This window comes from Oncorhynchus gorbuscha, linkage group LG18 (assembly GCF_021184085.1).
Source record: "Oncorhynchus gorbuscha isolate QuinsamMale2020 ecotype Even-year linkage group LG18, OgorEven_v1.0, whole genome shotgun sequence".
Lineage (NCBI taxonomy): Eukaryota > Metazoa > Chordata > Actinopteri > Salmoniformes > Salmonidae > Oncorhynchus > Oncorhynchus gorbuscha.
In genome coordinates this window covers 7,381,592-7,399,560 of record NC_060190.1, presented here as the reverse complement: position 1 = coordinate 7,399,560, position 17,969 = coordinate 7,381,592, and the positions used below count along the sequence as shown (strand labels likewise).

The window sequence follows — 17,969 nt, the reverse complement described above, 5'->3', positions numbered from 1 at the left end:
TAAAGACTATCCAGCTACTTTACTAAAGACTATCCAGCTGTTTTACTAAAGACTATCCAGTTGCTATACTAAATACTATCCAGCTGCTTTACTAAAGACTATCCAGCTGTTTTACTAAAGACTATCCAGCTGCTTTACTAAAGACTATCCAGTTGCTTTTATGAAATATTATCCATCTTCTTTACTAAAGATAATCCAGCTGCTATACTAAAGACTATCCAGCAGCTTTACTAAAGACTATCCAGCTGTTGTACTAAAGACTATCCAGCTGCTTTACTAAAGAATATCCAGCTGCTTTACTAAAGACTATCCAGCTGCTTTACTAAAGACTATCCAGCTGCTTTACTAAAGACTATCCAGCTGTTTTACTGAAAACGATCCAGCTGCATTACTAAAGACTATCCAGCTGCTTTACTGAAGACTATCCAGCTGCTTTACTAAAGACTATCCAGCTACTTTACTAAAGACTATCCAGCTGTTTTACTAAAGACTATCCAGTTGCTATACTAAATACTATGCAGCTGCTTTACTAAAGACTATCCAGCTGTTTTACTAAAGACTATCCAGCTGCTTTACTAAAGACTATGCAGTATATTGCTGCATAGTACAGTATAGGTACAGTATAGCTACATTATAGGTACAGTATAGCTAGAGTATAGTACAGTACATTACAGTATAGTAAAGCATATTACGGTGTAGTATAGGTACAGTATATTACAGTATAGTACAGTATAGTACAATACATTACAGTATATTACTGTATAGTACAGTATAGCAACAGTATTGTACAGTACATTACAGTATAGTCCAGTATATCATTAAGTCTTTACTGAAGACTCATCTCTTCAGTGGGTCATATGATTGAGTGTAGTCTGGCCCAGGAGTGGGAAGGTGAACGGAAAGGCTCTGGAGCAACGAACCGCCCTTGCTGTCTCTGCCTGGCCGGTTCCCCTTTTTCCAGTATAGTAAATTATAGTACAGTACATGCACAGTATAGTAAAGTATATTTGGCTAAGAGTGTGCAATTAGGGCCTATGCCAACAGGGTAGCAGGGTGTTTTTATGATGCTAGTTTAAGGGTGACTGCAAGGCTGTGATATGGGCTTGGCTGGTAATTCTGTGGTACTGGCTACGGTGGCAGTGTGTGTGAATGCCATCCAGCCAGACATATAGTGACAGAGAGAGAGAGACTGCACCCTGGGGGCAGACAGTCAGTCAGCAAACCAGCCAGACCCACTGGACAGACTGTGTGACCACTCAGGCACAATGACACAACTCTGGCAAATCTATGCTGTGACCTGGATTTCCCCCGCTGTGCCATGCTCTGTGTGTGTTGTCTGTGTTTGTGTGCGTGTGTGTGTGCGTGTGTTCTGCTACACAACATCAGTGTGTGTGTGTGTGCGTGCGTGTGTGTGTGTGTGCGTGTGTGTGTGTGTTCCACTACATCTACTAAGTAAAGCCTTGGGGCTGTGAAATTGCTCCTTCATCAGTAAATGGCATTAATATGCATCCCTTCAGCCTGCGCTAGCCCAGCTTTGTTAGGAGAGTTTAGGCTCTTTTAGAAAGGAAAACTGAGCTGTCATCTAAAGGCCCAGACAGCCTCCCCCTGCCCTGCTTTACACTCTGCAGACATCTGTGTTGTTGAGAATACCTTTGACTGTGGTAATGATGGCTTGCACTGCAGAGGAGAAGCTTTTAGCCTGGCTGGGCTGCGTAGAACGGGTTTGATTCCACTGGACTGCTGTATTGTATAGTGCCTGTGGGGTTGGTTATTGAGCCAACTGTTAAATGGATGTTATGTTTACTGTCTTTGTACTTAGGGTTAGTCGTTTTCCTGACCAACTGTCCTGGAAAGCCCTGGGCCCTGATCACAGTGGATAGTTAAATAATACATGATCAAATGTTCCGTTAAAGCAATAGTTCACCCCAAAATCAAACTGAGCATAAAAGTGAGTGGCGGTTGTGTGAGTGAGAGTCCATGAAAATGGCTGGCATACTTTGGATTTTATAGAGAACTATCCCTTTAACAACTATCCCTTTGTATCTTTGACAACCCTTGAAAAGTGATGACAGGAAAAAGCTGTTGTATTGCCCTATTATATGGCATATGGTTTCTACCTCTCTCTCTTTGATTGGGTTGGTAATTCATGGTAATTTATGGTAATTGGTAATTGATCTTCCTGGCTGTCGTTTCCACTGATTGGTTGGTTTCTAATAATCTCTTCCTGGTTGTCGTTAACAGAACCAACAGCCAGCTGGTGGCCTTCCTGTCCAAGTACAGAGACATGAACTTCATCAAGTCCCACGGCAGAGACAACGCCAGGTGAGATCTAACAAGCACACGCATTGATAAATACATACCCACATACAGGTGCACACACACACACAATAGCATGATACAGACACATTAAAACATGTTCACTAATTCTTATTCTCATTCTCACACACCAGTGGTGGTCGGTGCCGTTTAAGATGAGGGAGAACAAACATTTTTATGAGCATGGCCTTATTTCTATTACAGCACATTGGATGGCTGTTATTTATATTCCATTACCCAGTTCAATTTAACAGGTTTAAGTTACTAAAAGGTTACTATTTTTCTTTATTTTTACTATTTTCTATATTGTAGAATAATAGTGAAGACATCAAAACTATGAAATAACACATATGGAATCATGTATTAACCATAACAGTGTTAAACAAATCAAAATATATTTTATATTTGAGATTCTTCAAGTAGCCACCCTTTGATTTGAAGACAGCTTTGCACACTCTTGGAGAGTGAGGGACAGGTCAAAGAGAAATTTGAGTAATCAAGGCGACAGACAGTGACACATTCAATACCGTCTTGCACATTCTTGCCTGCATCTAGCTGATCTAGTGTGTAATCATTAGTCCAACGGTTGCAAACAAGATTTTCTATTGGAGAAATTCAGGTAACATTTTTCAACAGATCACTTCCTTCTCATATCTACATGCTCTCCTCCTCTCACCTGTTCCCTTCGCTTGTGGATTTCAGTGCAACACACATCAGCTGGTACCAGGCGGAAAAACCTTTCCAAGCCAAACCTTCATATCATAACCGTTACACACAGCCTACATCGTTGTCACCATTTAGCTAACGTCATAACGTAGTCAACATAGCTACTAGAACTAACGCGTTAGCAAACCCGCTACAATCATGCAGTACAGTATACAGTCAGCAAACAGTTTAGCAGTTATACTGGCGGCCCCGGTGGCAATAAATGAATCAAACCAAAAGCTTACCTTGACTGTCAGAGTGTGCGCAACTGGTCGAAGGAAGTCAAGTGCAGGAGAGCAGAGATGAGTGAACAGGCACACTTTATTCAGGCAGAGGAAAACATCCCGACGCAACTGCGTCACAACACTCCGGCCCAAGGGAAGAAAGCAAATGTGCACAAATTACACAAAATGGTACAAAATACAAAACCACGGGTTACAACCATACCCGGCGCAAAACCAGCCTGAAGTGTCACACATGAAACTAAATGAACAATACCACACACAGACATGGAGGGAACAGAGGATAATATACACATAGAGTAATGAGGGGATGTAAACCAGGTGTGTGGAAAAACAAGACAAAACAAATGGAAATTAAAGGTGGAGCGGCGATGGCTAGAAGACCGGTGACGTCGAGCGCCGCCCGAACAAGGAGAGGGACCGACTTCGGCGGGAGTTGTGACATTGACTTTGAAAAGTTCCAGTGCTGGATAGCCATAGCCAGCTGGCTAACATGACATCCCTCTCTGTTTGAGCCAGGTGTTTGAGTAGGCTAAACTAGCTAGCTGCATTCGCTAGCTAAGTATGCGAAAGTGAAAGTGAAAAAAACAATGAAATATAGCGAGCTATCTCTCTCTCTTTTGCTTCTCCTTCTTTTTTGAAGAAATCAATTTGTTCAAAACTGTTCAAATATTGTCTTTCTCTCTTTGACTCAAATACTCACCACATTTTATGCACTACAGTGCTAGCTAGCTGTAGCCTATGCATTCAGTACTAGATTCATTCTCTGATCCTTTAAATGAGTGGACAACATATCAGTTCATGCTGCAAGAGCTCTGATAAGTTGGAGGACGTCCTCCGGAAGTTGTCATAAGTAATGTGTCTATAAAATGGGGTGAGAACCATGAACCTCCTAGGTTTTGTATTGAAGTCAATGTACCAAGAGGAGGACGGAAGCTAGCTGTCCTCTGGGACAGTTGAGTGCTGTTGAGGCTACTGTAAACCTTCATTGCAATACAGTGTGTTTTAATAAATTATTTGGTGAATATATTTAGTATAGAGGATCACTTTTAATATTTCACTATTAAAAAATAAAAAATGAAATTCACTGAGGAGGATGTCCCCCCTTTCCTCCTCTGAGGAGCCTCCACTGTCACACACACGCACACACACACACACACACACACACATACACCCTCCTTGCCCCAGCTCGGTGACTGAGTCATAATCCAATTAGGCTCCATCTGTAGCTTTATTAATTAACCTTCCCTTTTTTTGCAGTTGCGAGGTGCTGCCTGCCAGCCCTGCCCCCGGCCCCGCTCCATGCCCTATCACTCTACTAAATAACATGCCAATCACTGGTACACACACACACACACACACTGACACCAATCACAATCTGGCTGCCTGTCGTGCTCTGCCGTGGTGTGTGTCTGTGTGTGTGCGTGTGTCTGTGTGTGTGTGTGTGCCAGGAGTTAGACAGGCTTGACTGAATAAAACCACTACAGACATGAGATAGGATGGATAGTGGATTAATTAAGGTTGTTCCTATATACAGTGGCAAGAAAAAGTATGTGAACTCTTTATAATTATCTGGATTTCTGCATAAATTGGTCATAAAATGTGATCTGATCTTCATCTAGGTCACAACAATAGACAAAAACAGTCTGCTTAAACTAATAACACACAAACAATATGTTTTCATGTCTTTATTGAACACACCGTGTAAACATTCACAGTGCAGGGTGGGAAAAGTATGTGAACCCTTAGATTTAGTAACTAGTTGACCCTCCTTTGGCAGCAATTAATCTCAAACAAACTTTTTCTGTAGTTGCGGATCAGACCTGCACAACGGTCAGTGTGAACTTTGGACAGCAATATTCTTGGGATGTCTGGTGTGAACCGCTCTCTTGATGTCATGCCACAGCATCTCAATGGGGTTGAGGTCAGGACTCTGACTTGGCCACTCCAGAGGCTTATGTTCTTCTGTTGAAGCCATTCTGTTGTTGATTTACTTCTGTGTTTTGGGTCGTTGTCCTGTTGCATCACCCAACTTCTGTTGAGCTTCAATTGGCGGACAGATCCTCACATTCTCCTGCAAAATGTATTGATAAACTTGGGAATTCATTTTTCCATTGATGATAGCAAGCTGTCCAGGCCCTGAGGCAGCAAAGCAGCCCCAAACCATGATGCTCCCTCCACCATACTTTACATTTGGGATGAGGTTTTGATGTTGGTGTGCTGTGCCTTTTTTGTCTCCACACATAGTGTTGTGTGTTCCCTCCAAACAACTCAACTGTAGTTTCATCTGTCCACAGAATATTTAGCCTGTGGAACATCCAGGTGCACATTTGCAAATTTCAGACGTGCAGCAATGTTTTCTTTGGACAGCAGTGGCTTCTTCCCTGGTGTCCTCCCATGACACATTCTTGTTTAGTGTCTTACGTATCATAGACTCGTCCACAGAGATGTTAGCATGTTCCAGAGATTTCCATAAGTCTTTAGCTGACACTCTAGGATTCTTCTTAACCTCATTGAGCATTCTGCTCTGTGCTCTTGTAGTCATCTTTGCAGGATGGACACTCCTAGGGAGAGTAGCAACAGTGCAGAACTTTCACCATTTATAGACAGTTTGTCCTACCGTGGACTGATGAACATCAAGGCTTTTAGAGATACTTTTGTAACCCTTTCCAGCTTTATGCAAGTCAACAACTATTAATCTTAGGTCTTCTGAGATATATTTTGTTTAAGGCATGGTTCACATCAGGCAATGCTTCTTGTGAATAGCAAACTCAAATTTTGTGAGTGTTTTTTATAGGGAAAGGCAGCTCAAACCAAAATCTCTAATCTCGTCTCATTGATTGGACTCCAGGTTAGCTGACTCCTGACTCCAGTTATCTTTTGGAGAAGTCATTAGCCTATGGGGTTCACATACTTTTTCCAACCTACACTGTGTATGTTTAAATGATGTATTCAATATAGACAAGAAAAATACAATAATTGGTGTGTTATTAGTTTAAGCACGCTATGTGTGTCTATTGTTGTGACTTAGATGAAGATCAGATCAAATTTAATGACCAAATTATGCAGAAATACAGATAATTCCATACGTTTTCTTCCCACACGTTTCCTTCCCACTGTAGCTGTTTCTATAGGAATCAGATGGTGGTGTATACAGGTTCTACAAGTGTGTTTCTGTGGTGGATAGCAGCTGGCTTTAAGACCTTCAAGGACTTACCGAAAGAGTCTGTTTGACCTGAACTTGGCACCTACTGCAACACTTGGTGCTTCACATGAGCCACACGTTGTTAGTGTGTGAGGGACACATGTATAGGATGTTATTCTCTCCCTATGCTCTCTCAAAGCTACTAGCAGGGTATACTGAGTGTATACCGTGAAGGGAAATTGGTGAACATCGAACATACAATCATTTTTTTCCAAGCAGAACATCTAGTAACCACCAGGCTATATGGAACTGTGTTTGTAAATGTTGATAAACATGTCACCACAGAGATGTTTTGTTCAGTCTGTATGCATTTATGTAAACAGCAGCAGTGAGAGATTCAAAACTATTTTTTTGCCCTTGCTTTCTCCCAGTCTCTGGAAAAAGAGGTTCCTCAAGAGCCCATCTGGTTAAATAAAGGACAAATTAAGCTAAAATAATTGTATATAGTTGAGTGTGACATAAGTTTATATAAGTCAAATCAAGTTAGTGGTTTTGTGTAAAAGAAACCAACTCAACCATGTTTGTGTGTTTGTGGTCGCTATAGGTTTAACCATGTTTGTGTGGTTGTGTGTTTGTGGTCGCTATAGGTTTAACCATGTTTGTGTGGATGTGTGTTTGTGGTCGCTATAGGTTTAACCATGTTTGTGTGGTTGTGTGTTGGTGGTCGCTATAGGTTTAACCATGTTTGTGTGGTTGTGTATTTGTGGTCGCTATAGGTTTAATCATGTTTGTGTGGTTGTGTGTTTGTGGCCGCTATAGGTTTAAGCATGTTTGTGTGGTTGTGTGTTTGTGGTCGCTATAGGTTTAAGCATGTTTGTGTGTTTTTGGTTAACCAGGTTTATCCGCAAACAAGGTCTGGACAGACTTTTCTTTGAGTGCGACACCCACATGTGGCGACTTGGCGACCGCAAAATCCCAGAAGGCATTTCTGTGGACGGCGGTTCTGATTGGTTCCTGCTCAATCGTCCGTTCGTGGAGTACGTTATAAACTCCCAAGACGACCTGGTCACCAACATGAAGCGCTTCTATACCTACACACTGCTGCCCGCCGAGGTAAGACCACAGTATGCACACAAAAACACACACAACTATATACTTCTGCTTGCTGAGGTAAACACACACACCTACACACACACCTAGACACAAAAGCTCTAAGGACACTCACTACGTAAGGGCTTGGAGCAGATGGTATGAGGAACAGGAGATGTTTGTGGTTAAGTGTTCCAGGTGTCCACGTCATCCTTCATTCTCCTCTCCTCCGCCTACACTACACTTCACCCACTCTCTCTTTTCTTCTCTCTCTCCTCAGTCGTTCTTCCATACGGTGCTGGAGAACAGTGCTCACTGTGAGAGCATGGTGGACAACAACCTGCGCATCACGAACTGGAACAGGAAGCTGGGCTGTAAGTGTCAGTACAAACACATAGTGGACTGGTGCGGCTGCTCCCCCAATGACTTTAAACCTGCCGACTTCCACCGCTTCCAGGTGAGACATGGTATCATACACACACACACACACACACTTTTCTCTCTCTTTCTCAAACACACACACTTGAATACATCCAAAGTCATAGTGCTGACCAAACTAGTCTCTATGCCAGCTTGCTGCCCTCTGCCTAGTCTACTGTCTGGACCTGTTGGCTGCCAACCCTAATGCCAACCCTGACTCTGGCTCTCTGGCTCTCCCTTGGAATTCTGGCAAGACTGGAGCACACTGACAGTATTATTACAGTATAAAATGCCTAGGAACAGTGTGTGTGTGTGTGTGTGTGTGTGTGTGTGTGTGTGTGTGTGTGTGTGTGTGTGTGTGTGTGTGTGTGTGTGTGTGTGTGTGTGTGTGTGTGTGTGTGTGTGTGTGTGTGTGTGTGTGTGTGTGTTTTTTTTTTTTATGTGTGTGTGTGTATGTGTGTGTGTGTGTATGTGTGTGTGTGTGTGCGTGTGTGCGTGTGTGTGTATGTGTGTGTGTGTGTGTGTGTGTGTGTGTGTGTGTGTGTGTGTGTGTGTGTGTGTGTGTGTGTGTGTGTGTGTGTGTGTGTGTGTGTGTGTGTGTGTGTGTGTGTGTGTGTGTGTGTGTGTGTGTGTGTGTGTGTGTGTGTGCGTGCGTGCGTGCGTGTGTGTGTCTGTGCGTGTGATTCATTACAGTATACAGAACACACTGGGCACCGTGCTGACCTCCTACCTCCTACCAGTCAGTCCACTGTATTAATAGGACTTAATTAATAACCCATCGAGTGTGGGTTTTCCACCCTCAGCTCTAGTATAGACTGACAGAGAGGCTATATTTAGGCTAGAAGCTGCTCATGATTCAGAATTTACTGAGGAGGACTGTGTAGTGTCTAGTACTGGACACGTAGCTAGTTCTATCTGTGGTGTAGGAGTGGGTGTCTAGTGTCCCTACTAATGGTGATGTGTGGAGGAGTCCTCTTAATAAGTCTGTGGGGGTGTTGTGTTGCTTCGGTGGAGAAACGGACAGATCTGTGAGAAGGAGGAAGAAAAGAGGAGAGAAAGAAAGACAGGGCGGAGGAGATGAGGTGGAGAAGGTCTCCCGTGTTACAGACAACAGAGAGAACCTTTCATAACTAGACCCTGGACCTCGACTGACATCTTCTCACCCTCTGATTTCTCTCACCTGATGAACTGTACCTGTGAAAGTTGGGTTAATAAATCGTATGAGGGGGCGTGAGAACCACCGCCAAGTTCCACAGTTGCTGCCCTGGTGTGAGAATGCCACCGGTTGCCAGGTAAGCAACAGGTTGCCAGGGCTGGGCCCTATGGGTCGTCATTATCTCTCACACTAGGAATTTACAGCAAGGTGTGCAGTGCGGGAGGAGATGAGGGTAAATAGTTTCCCCTCCCTGTCGGAGGTGTATGGAACTGAAAGGACTGGCTGTGTGTCTGCCAAGCAGCGGAGGCTGCTGAGAGAGTTCTCATGAGCTACTGTCAACCACCGCAAGAAGCAAGGGATGGAGATATAGAGGAAGAGAGGAGAATGAGGGAAAGATGGAGATTGAGGGAGCAGGGCAAAATGTTCATGAGCTACTGTCAACCATTGCCCGCATCAGCATGAAGCAGGGGATGGGGAGAGAGGGATATAGATGAAGAGTGTGTGTGAGAGAGATGGAGAGAGACAATAAAAAAGAGAGAGGGATGGAGAGAGAGGGATAGAGAGAGGGATGGAGAGGGGTGTAGAGAGAGATGAAGAGAGAGGGATGGAGAGGGGTGGAGAGAGAGATGAAGAGAGAGGGGTGGAGAGAGAGGGGTGGAGAGAGAGATGAAGAGAGATGGAGAGAGAGGGGAAGAGAGAGGGGGGTGGAGAGAGAGATGGGGAGAGAGGGGTGGAGAGAGAGGGATGGAGAGAGATTAAGAGAGAGGGGTGGAGAGAGAGGGATGGAGAGAGATGAAGAGAGAGGGGTGGAGAGAGATGAAGAGAGAGGGGTGGAGAGAGATGAAGAGAGAGGGGTGGAGAGAGAGATGGGGAGAGAGCTGGAGAGAGAGATGAAGAGAGAGTGGTAGAGAGAGAGATTAAGAGAGAGGGGTGGAGAGAGGGGATGGAGAGAGAGATGGAGAGAGAGATGAAGAGGAGAGCAGAGAGGGGTGGAGAGAGAGGGGTGGAGAGAGGGATGGAGAGGGGTGGAGAGAGAGGGGTGTAGAGAGAGATGAAGACAGAGGGGTGTAGAGAGAGATGAAGAGAGATGGATGGAGAGGGGTGGAGAGAGGGATGGAGAGAGAGATGGAGGGGCAGAGATGCAGACGTAGAGAGAGATGAAGAGAGAGGGGTGGAGAGAGAGATGGAGAGAGAGGGGTGGAGAGAGAGATGGAGAGAGAGGGGTGGAGAGAGAGATGAGAGAGGGGTGGAGAGAGGGGTGGAGAGAGAGGGGTGGAAAGAAAGGGGTGGAGAGAGAGATGAAGAGAGAGGGGTGGAGAGAGAGATGAAGAGAGAGGGGTGGAGAGAGAGATGGAGGGACACGGAGGGGCAGAGATGCAGACGTAGAGAGAGATAAAGGAAGACAGAGAGACAGAGACAAACGGAGAGAGAGAATACTATTAATCATATCCTCCACCCTTCATCCATCCACATCATCCTAACAGCCCATTCACACCGTGTTTTCCACAAGCACGTGGAGTAGCCAGCCAAATAGACGAAGTACCCAGACACGCTCCCCAGGGCTGGGGGGGGGGGGTGTTAAGATTATATATTTTTTGCCGAACAAGCTCTATTTTTGGTGGTACATTCTAATGCTAGATTGAATTTTCAACCAGCAACTGTCAGGAAATAACACTGATATAAATAACATAGAATCATTTTGCCTTCACGGAGCCTTTAAAGAATCCTGCAAGTCTGCTGACTTCCACAGGCTACCAGCTTCCCTTTTAAGAGGCATTTTCTCAGCTGTCTGTAGTACAGGTATTATTGAAGAATGAAGCAGGTGTTAAACATGGGCTTCGCTACACAGGAAGCAGCAGTTGACGACTCCATTGTCAACACTTTGATTCAATCAATAGAACTACTGTACATCTAATCATTGTGAAAAGACCATATCAAAATACAATTTAAAAATACCATATAAAAAATACTATTTAAAAATAGCATATGTATCAATATCTTTTAAAACGATTAAATCCGTTTTCTTTTATCATATTTCGGACCAGTGTGAGACTCTCTCTCTCTACTAACCTACCTATTGTTCCTGTATGTACCGCGAGACCTTTCTATCCAGGCGCCACCAACCTGTAGTGTAAAGACATTTGACTGCACACAACACACACCCAGGTTCCCGAGAGGCGGGGCAGACAGCAGACTGTCAAACCAGCGGGGTTTCCCTGTCATCACTCACTTGGTGACTGACAGGCGCCTGTCCTATCAGTAGATGGCTAGAGGATGCATATCGTTCATTCTAGTGGGAGAGGGATCGGCAGACTTTTTGAAAAGTCATTTAAGTGGAAAAAGTACCTGGCTGAAAATGACTGTAATTGGCTGTATAGCCGACAGCCGGCGCTTGTTGAAAACACTGCACACCATCTTCTAGAGGAAACTCATTTACATACGCCAATTAGCCATTGTTGACATCAGCACTCATTTTTCTCCCACCTCCTTCCAGTTGTCATTTATAGTCCCGTCTCCAGTCCCTTTCCATTTCAGTAAGTGCCTCCCACAGCCATTCAAAGCCATTTCAGTAAGTGCCTCCCACAGCCATTCAAAGCCATTTCAGTGGGCCATAAGCAAAGTAGCGGAATGCCTCTTAAAGTGTGGACGTGACACTCCTTGTTTTTCTAGCGAGAAAAGTGATGCATCCGATCACCCACACAAACCTACAAGCACACTCACCCACACGCTCTGACACTCCCACACACACACACACATTATCTCTAGCGTTCCTCTAGCGAGGAACAACAATGTGATGCATCTAAAATGTTAATCCCAAAACCCTCCTTAACAACAAGGCCCTAGTAGCACAGATAGAGAGAGTTGTTTTGGAGAGAACTGAGACTGACTTCTGGGTGTTTTATGTCTGTTGTCATGGAGATCAGCAAGTGGCGGATAGAGAGAGAGAGACAGAGACAGGGATTGGAGAGAGAGACAGAGACAGGGATTGGAGAGAGAGACAGAGACAGGGATTGGAGAGAGAGAGAGAGAGAGAGAGAGAGAGAGAGAGAGAGGGATTGGAGAGAGAGAGAGAGAGAGAGAGAGACAGATTGAGAGAGAGATTGAGAGAGAGAGAGAGAGAGAGAGAGAGAGAGAGAGAGTGAGGAGAGAGAGAGAGAGAGAGAGTGATTGGAGAGAGAGAGAGAGATGGGGGAGAGAGATAAAGGTAAGGTTCCCTGGTGTTTCAGGAAGTACAAAGGAAACAGGAAGTCTTCTTCTGTGGTTTTGTCTTGTGTTTGAAAGACGCAGCCAGCTCTGGTAGCTGACAGGGGGAAAGACGCAACCCTGAACTTAATAAATGTGCAGGCGAGAGAGAGAGAGAGAGAGAGAGAGAGAGAGAGAGAGAGAGAGAGAGAGAGAGAGAGAGAGAGAGAAAATGTGGGTACTGAGACAGTTTACCAGATATGACGTGGCAGTGTATCTGCTCGTTGTCTTCTGTATGTGGGAGAGAATATTAAATCAAAGATGCCCCTCGCACATACACATGTACACACTCTTTCTCTCTCATTCTCTCTCTCTCATTCTCTCTCTCTCTCCTCTCTCTCTCTCTCTCTCTCTCTCTCTCTCTCTCTCTCTCTCTCTCTCTCTCTCTCTCTCTCTCTCTCTCACACACACAACCTCCCACTCACTTCCACTCCATCTCCCATTCTGCAGTCGTTCCCAGCAAGCCACCATTTCTATAATCTTCTCTATGTTTCTCTCTCCCCTTCTCTCCTACTCCCTCCATTTCCTCACAGCAAACGTCCCGTCCTACGTTCTTTGCCAGGAAGTTTGAAGCCAGTGTTAACCAGGAGATAGTGAACCAACTGGATGGCTACCTGTTTGGACCCATGCCCCAGGGGACCCCTGGCCTCCAGGCCTACTGGGAGAGTGCGTTTGACGAGGCGGATGGGGTCGCAACCCTGAGCGACACACAGCTCACACTCTACCATGCGTTTGCTCGTATGGGCCTGGCCAGGGCGGCAGCATCGCTGCAAGGAGATCCTAAGGATGACAGCTGCAGGTTAGTAAGCAGTCCAGGTCACACACTGAACACATGTACACACAGTGGTGTAAAGTACTTAAGTAAAAATACTTATGTAGTTCTCTGTACTTTACTTTACTTTACTATTCATATTTTTGACTCCTTTTACTTCATTACATTCCTAAAGAAAATGTTCTCTTGATAAGTGTGTGAATTAGAGCATTTTCCTGTCTTGCTAAGCATTCATCATGTAACTTGTACTTTTGGGTGTCAGGGAAAATGTTTGGAGTAGAAAGTACATTATTTTGCAGTAAAAAGTAGATCACCTCTGGTCACCCCTACTGCCTCTGATCTGGCGGACTCACTAAACACATACTTCGTTTGTAGGAGCGTGCCCCTCCCTGGCTATCCATAAATAAATACAAATTTAAACTACAAAATGTGGCCAGCTGCTTTGCTTAGTATAAGGAATTTGAAATTATTTATAGTTTTACTTTTGATACTTAAGTATATTGAAAACCAAATACTTTTACAATTTTACTCAAGTAGTATTTTACTTTTAGTCTTTCACTTTTACTTGAGTCATTTAGTTTTTTTTTTTATATTTAAAAAAAATATATTTCACCTTTATTTAACCAGGTAGGCTAGTTGAGAACAAGTTCTCATTTGCAACTGCGACCTGGCCAAGATAAAGCATAGCAGTGTGAACAGACAACACAGAGTTACACATGGAGTAAACAATTAACAAGTCAATAACACATAAGAAAAAAAGGGGAGTCTATATACAATGTGTGCAAAAGGCATGAGGAGGTAGGCGAATTTACCAATAGACTATGTACATCTGCAGTGATCGGTTAGCTGCTCAGATAGCTGATGTTTGAAGTTGGTGAGGGAGATAAAAGTCTCCAACTTCAGCGATTTTTGCAATTCGTTCCAGTCACAGGCAGCAGAGTACTGGAACGAAAAGCGTCCAAATGAGGTGTTGGCTTTAGGGATGATCAGTGAGATACACCTGCTGGAGCGCGTGCTACGGATGGGTGTTGCCATCGTGACCAGTGAACTGAGATAAAGCGAAGCTTTACCTCGCATGGACTTGTAGATGACCTGGAGCCTGGCGACGAATATGTAGCGAGGGCCAGCCGACTAGAGCATACAAGTCACAGTGGTGGGTGGTATAAGGTGGTCAGTTTTACTAGGGTAAGCTTGGCGGTGAGAGTGAAGGTGGCTTTGTTGCGGAATAGAAAGCCGACTCTTGATTTGATTTTCGATTGGAGATGTTTGATATGAGTCTGGAAGGAGAGTTTGCAGTCTAGCCAGACACCTAGGTACTTATAGATGTCCACATATTCAAGGTCGGAACCATCCAGGGTGGTGATGCTAGTCGGGCATGCAGGTGCAGGCAGCGATCGGTTGAAAAGCATGCATTTGGTTTTACTAGCGTTTAAGAGCAGTTGGAGGCCACTGAAGGAGTGTTGTATGGCATTGAGGCTCGTTTGGAGGTTAGATAGCACAGTGTCCAATGACGGCCGAAAGTATATAGAATGGTGTCGTCTGCGTAGAGGTGGATCAGGGAATCACCCGCAGCAAGAGCAACATCATTGATATATACAGAGAAAAGAGTCGGCCCGAGAATTGAACCCTGTGGCACCCCCATAGAGACTGCCAGAGGACCGGACAGCATGCCCTCCGATTTGACACACTGAACTCTGTCTGCAAAGTAATTGGTGAACCAGGCAAGGCTTTCATCCGAAAAACCGAGGCTACTGAGTCTGCCGATAAGAATATGGTGATTGACAGAGTCGAAAGCCTTGGCAAGGTCGATGAAGACGGCTGCACAGTACTGTCTTTTATCGATGGCGGTTATGATAGTGTTTAGTACCTTGAGTGTGGCTGAGGTGCACCTGTGACCAGCTCGGAAACCAGATTGCACAGCGGAGAAGGTACGGTGGGATTTGAGATGGTCAGTGACCTGTTTGTTGACTTGGCTTTCGAAGACCTTAGATAGGCAGGGCAGGACGGATATAGGTCTGTAACAGTTTGGGTCCAGGGTGTCTCCCCCTTTGAAGAGGGGGATGACTGCGGCAGCTTTCCAATCCTTGGGGATCTCAGACGATATGAAAGAGAGGTTGAACAGGCTGGTAATAGGGGTTGCGACAATGGCGGAGAATAGTTTCAGAAATAGAGGGTCCAGATTGTCAAGCCCAGCTGATTTTTACGGGTCCAGGTTTTGCAGCTCTTTCAGAACATCTGCTATCTGGATTTGGGTAAAGGAGAACCTGGAGAGGCTTGGGCGAGGAGCTGCGGGGGGGGGCGGAGCTGTTGGCCGAGGTTGGAGTTGCCAGGCGGAAGGCATGACCAGCCGTTGAGAAATGCTTATTGAAGTTTTCGATAATCATGGATTTATCAGTGGTGACCGTGTTACCTAGCCTCAGTGCAGTGGGCAGCTGGGAGGAGGTGCTCTTGTTCTCCATGGACTTCACAGTGTCCCAGAACTTTTTGGAGTTGGAGCTACAGGATGCAAACTTCTGCCTGAAGAAGCTGGCCTTAGCTTTCCTGACTGACTGCGTGTATTGGTTCCTGACTTCCCTGAACAGTTAAATATCGCGGGGACTATTCGATGCTATTGCAGTCCGCCACAGGATGTTTTTGTGCTGGTCGAGGGCAGTCAGGTCTGGAGTGAACCAAGGGCTGTATCTGTTCTTAGTTCTGCATTTTTTGAACGGAGCATGCTTATCTAAAATGGTGAGGAAGTTACTTTTAAAGAATGACCAGGCATCCTCAACTGACGGGATGAGGTCAATATCCTTCCAGGATACCCGGGCCAGGTCGATTAGAAAGGCCTGCTCACAGAAGTGTTTTAGGGAGCGCTTGACAGTGATGAGGGGTGGTCGTTTGACTGCGGCTCCGTAGTGGATACAGGCAATGAGGCAGTGATCGCTGAGATCCTGGTTGAAGACAGCGGAGGTGTATTTGGAGGGCCAGTTGGTCAGGATGACGTCTATGAAGGTGCCCTTGTTTACAGAGTTAGGGTTGTACCTGGTGGGTTCCTTGATGATTTGTGTGAGATTGAGGGCATCTAGCTTAGATTGTAGGACTGCCGGGGTGTTAAGCATATCCCAGTTTAGGTCACCTAACAGAACAAACTCTGAAGCTAGATGGGGGGGCGATCAATTCACAAATGGTGTCCAGGGCACAGCTGGAAGCTGAGGGGGGTCGGTAGCAGGCGGCAACAGTGAGAGACTTATTTCTGGAGAGAGTAATTTTCAAAATTAGTAGTTCGAACTGTTTGGGTATGGACCTGGAAAGTATGACATTACTTTGCAGGCTATCTCTGCAGTAGACTGCAACTCCTCCCCCTTTGGCAGTTCTATCTTGACGGAAGATGTTATAGTTGGGTATGGAAATCTCTGAATTTTTGGTGGCCTTCCTGAGCCAGGATTCAGACACGGCAAGGACATCAGGGTTAGCAGAGTGTGCTAAAGCAGTGAGTAAAACAAACTTAGGGAGGAGGCTTCTGATGTTGACATGCATGAAACCAAGGCTTTTTCGATCACAGAAGTCAACAAATGAGGGTGCCTGGGGACATGCAGGGCCTGGGTTTACCTCCACATCACCCGCGGAACAGAGAAGGAGTAGTATGAGGGTGCGGCTAAAGGCTATCAAAACTGGTCGCCTAGAGCGTTGCGGACAGAGAATAAGAGGAGCAGGTTTCTGGGCATGGTAGAATATATTCAGGGCATAATTCGCAGACAGGGGTATGGTGGGGTGCGGGTACAGCGGAGGTAAGCCCAGGCACTGATGATGAGAGGTTGTATCTCTGGACATGCTGGTTGTAAATGGGTGAGGTCACCGCATGTGTGGGAGGTGGGACAAAGGAGGTATCAGGGTTATGAAGAGTGGAACTAGGGGCTCCATTGTGAACTAAAACAATGATAACTAACCTGAACAACAGTATACAAGGCATATTGACATTTGAGAGAGACATACAGCGAGGAATACAGTAATCACAGGTGTTGAATTGGGAAAGCTAGCTAAAACAGTAGGTGAGACAACAACAGCTAATCAGTTAGCACAACAACAGCAGGTAAAATGGCGTTGACTAGGCAACGGGGCCGACAGATAAAACAAACAAGCAGAATGGAGTACCGTGATTAATGGACAGTCCAGCGTGCATCAGCTATGTAGCCAAGAGATCAGTGTCCAGGGGGCAGCGGTGGATGGGGCATGGAAGCTGGACTGGCGAGTGTTATCCAGGTTTTTTTTTAAACACTAACAATGACTAAATAGCTTGTAGCTAGTTAGCTGGTTAGCTTCTGGAGGTTCTTGAGTGTGTTCTAAAAATTAAAAATAATAGCGATTCCGTATCACATTGGGTGATGCAGGTTTCCGGAAGGTATAAACAAATTAAAAATCGAAAAGAGATAGAAAGTAAATATGGGTCCAGTGAGTGTTTGGGACGCGGCGATTCAGACGGTTAGCAGGCCTGTGCTAACAAGCTAACAATTCGTAGGCCGGGGCTAAACAAGGTAGCAGTTAGCGGACCGGAGCTAAACAAGCTAGCAGTTAGCAGGCCGAATTAGCAAGCAAGGAGATAGCAAGGGCTAGAGAGTTAGCCTTTGGGGGACGTCGCGATGGGGTGAGTCTGTTTATTCCTCTTCATGCGGTGACATCGATAGACCGGTCGTGGGCCCGGGTATTGTAGCCCAGGAGTATGCTACGGTGGTAGCACAGGTGCTCTGGCCGGGCTAGCTTCAAGCTAAGTGGGTGGAAACGCTAGCCAGGAGTAATCATCCGGGGTTGCGGTTTAGCTAGTTGTGAAGATCCAGCTGACAAAATGTTCCGTTTGCAGTGGGAATCTGTGGGATGAAGAATAAATAGGTCCGTTATGCTCTG

General features: G+C 45.3%; 1 protein-coding gene across 1 annotated transcript in view; it reads left to right on the top strand.

Annotated features, from left to right (window-relative positions):
- Nucleotides 1-17,969, top strand: part of LOC124003198 (xylosyltransferase 1-like) — a 117,735-nt gene that overhangs the window by 72,739 nt on the left and 27,027 nt on the right. Inside the window, exons 5-8 of the mRNA XM_046311277.1 lie at nucleotides 2,242-2,322; nucleotides 7,305-7,521; nucleotides 7,778-7,954; nucleotides 12,850-13,115. Coding sequence (XP_046167233.1) covers nucleotides 2,242-2,322; nucleotides 7,305-7,521; nucleotides 7,778-7,954; nucleotides 12,850-13,115 — 741 coding nt within the window. The remainder of the gene's footprint in view (nucleotides 1-2,241; nucleotides 2,323-7,304; nucleotides 7,522-7,777; nucleotides 7,955-12,849; nucleotides 13,116-17,969) is intronic.